Here is a 1339-nt window from a genome sequence, read left to right as displayed (position 1 = left end):
CATAAATGTTTGTACTCATGTGAAGAAAGAAATGCTTCCTCGATGTGAAATGAAGACATTAGTGCTGTTGATTATTTATGATTCAATAAAACTTCTCTCAGCCACGGAAGAAGACACGCCTAGCAATTAAAATCAATGTTCCGTTGTTACACTTTCTCTCTCTCTCTCTCTCTCTCTCTCTCTCTCTCTCTCTCTCTCTCTCTCTCTCTCTCTCTCTCTCTCTCTCTCTCTCTCTCTCTCTCACTCCCTTGTTACGCTTTCTTTCTCTCTCCGTATCTCTCTCACATAAACACACCCGCAAATACCTATTACGTTAACCATCGTGCTTCTTGTTTCTCATTGTAAGCCTTAAGTTTTGTACTTAAAAATAAACTACCACTGAATTGACCAATTACCTTAACATATTTATTTACAGAAACATAACAGAAAGTTTAAAGCAAATTTCACCAAAGGAAATGTCTAAGAATATTTCATTTTCAACACAATAAAAAAAATATTTGCATAAATGACCGACACATCCCAACTCTCAATCCAAATCATCACCACTAGACGGAAGGGTCCGGAAAATGTGTATTTCATCAACTATTGCTTAAAATTGTGTGAAAATAATGAGGCAAAATTCTTACATGTACACCATTATCGTGCTGCATTAACATGAAATTTTAGAAACACTAAAAATTTGGTCAATAAATCTAAACTTCCCCTTTACATACATACAGACACACTGATATTATAAATGCATATATTTATATATGTATATATGCACACACAACCACAACCACACACACACACACAGATATACATACGTGTGTGTATATATATATATATATATATATATATATATATATATATATATATATATATATATATATATATATATATATATGTGTGTGTGTGTGTGTGCATATATATATATATATATATATATATATATATATATATATATATATATATATATATATGTGTGTGTGTGTGTGTGTGTATATATATATATGTGTGTGTGTGTGTGTGTGTGTGTGTGTGTGTGTGTGTGTGTGTGTGTGTGTGTGTGTGTGTGTGTGTGTGTGTGTGTGTGTGTGTGTGTGATACTGCCAAATATCCTCTCAAATAATATATTGAGAGAGGCCGATTTCCTGCAGTGGAATAAATGGCTGTAATAAAAAATAAATGAATAAATAAATAAAAAAATAAGTAAATAGATATATATGTATATATATGAATAAATAAACAAATAATATATATATATATATATATATATATATATATACCTCTGTTATCATATGAATAAAAGAGCAACAAATTAAAAGTCGGAATCTGAGATATGTTTATATGTTATATG

General features: G+C 30.1%; 1 protein-coding gene across 1 annotated transcript in view; it reads right to left on the bottom strand.

Moving 5' to 3' along the window:
- Positions 1–321, bottom strand: part of LOC119597828 (glutamate receptor-like) — a 7742-nt gene extending 7421 nt beyond the window's left edge. Inside the window, exon 1 of the mRNA XM_037947468.1 lies at positions 306–321. Coding sequence (XP_037803396.1) covers positions 306–321 — 16 coding nt within the window. The remainder of the gene's footprint in view (positions 1–305) is intronic.
- Positions 322–1339: the final 1018 nt, after the last annotated feature.

Source organism: Penaeus monodon, chromosome 40 (genome assembly GCF_015228065.2).
Source record: "Penaeus monodon isolate SGIC_2016 chromosome 40, NSTDA_Pmon_1, whole genome shotgun sequence".
In the NCBI taxonomy this organism is placed as follows: domain Eukaryota; kingdom Metazoa; phylum Arthropoda; class Malacostraca; order Decapoda; family Penaeidae; genus Penaeus; species Penaeus monodon.
This window is presented reverse-complemented; position numbering and strand designations above follow the sequence as displayed.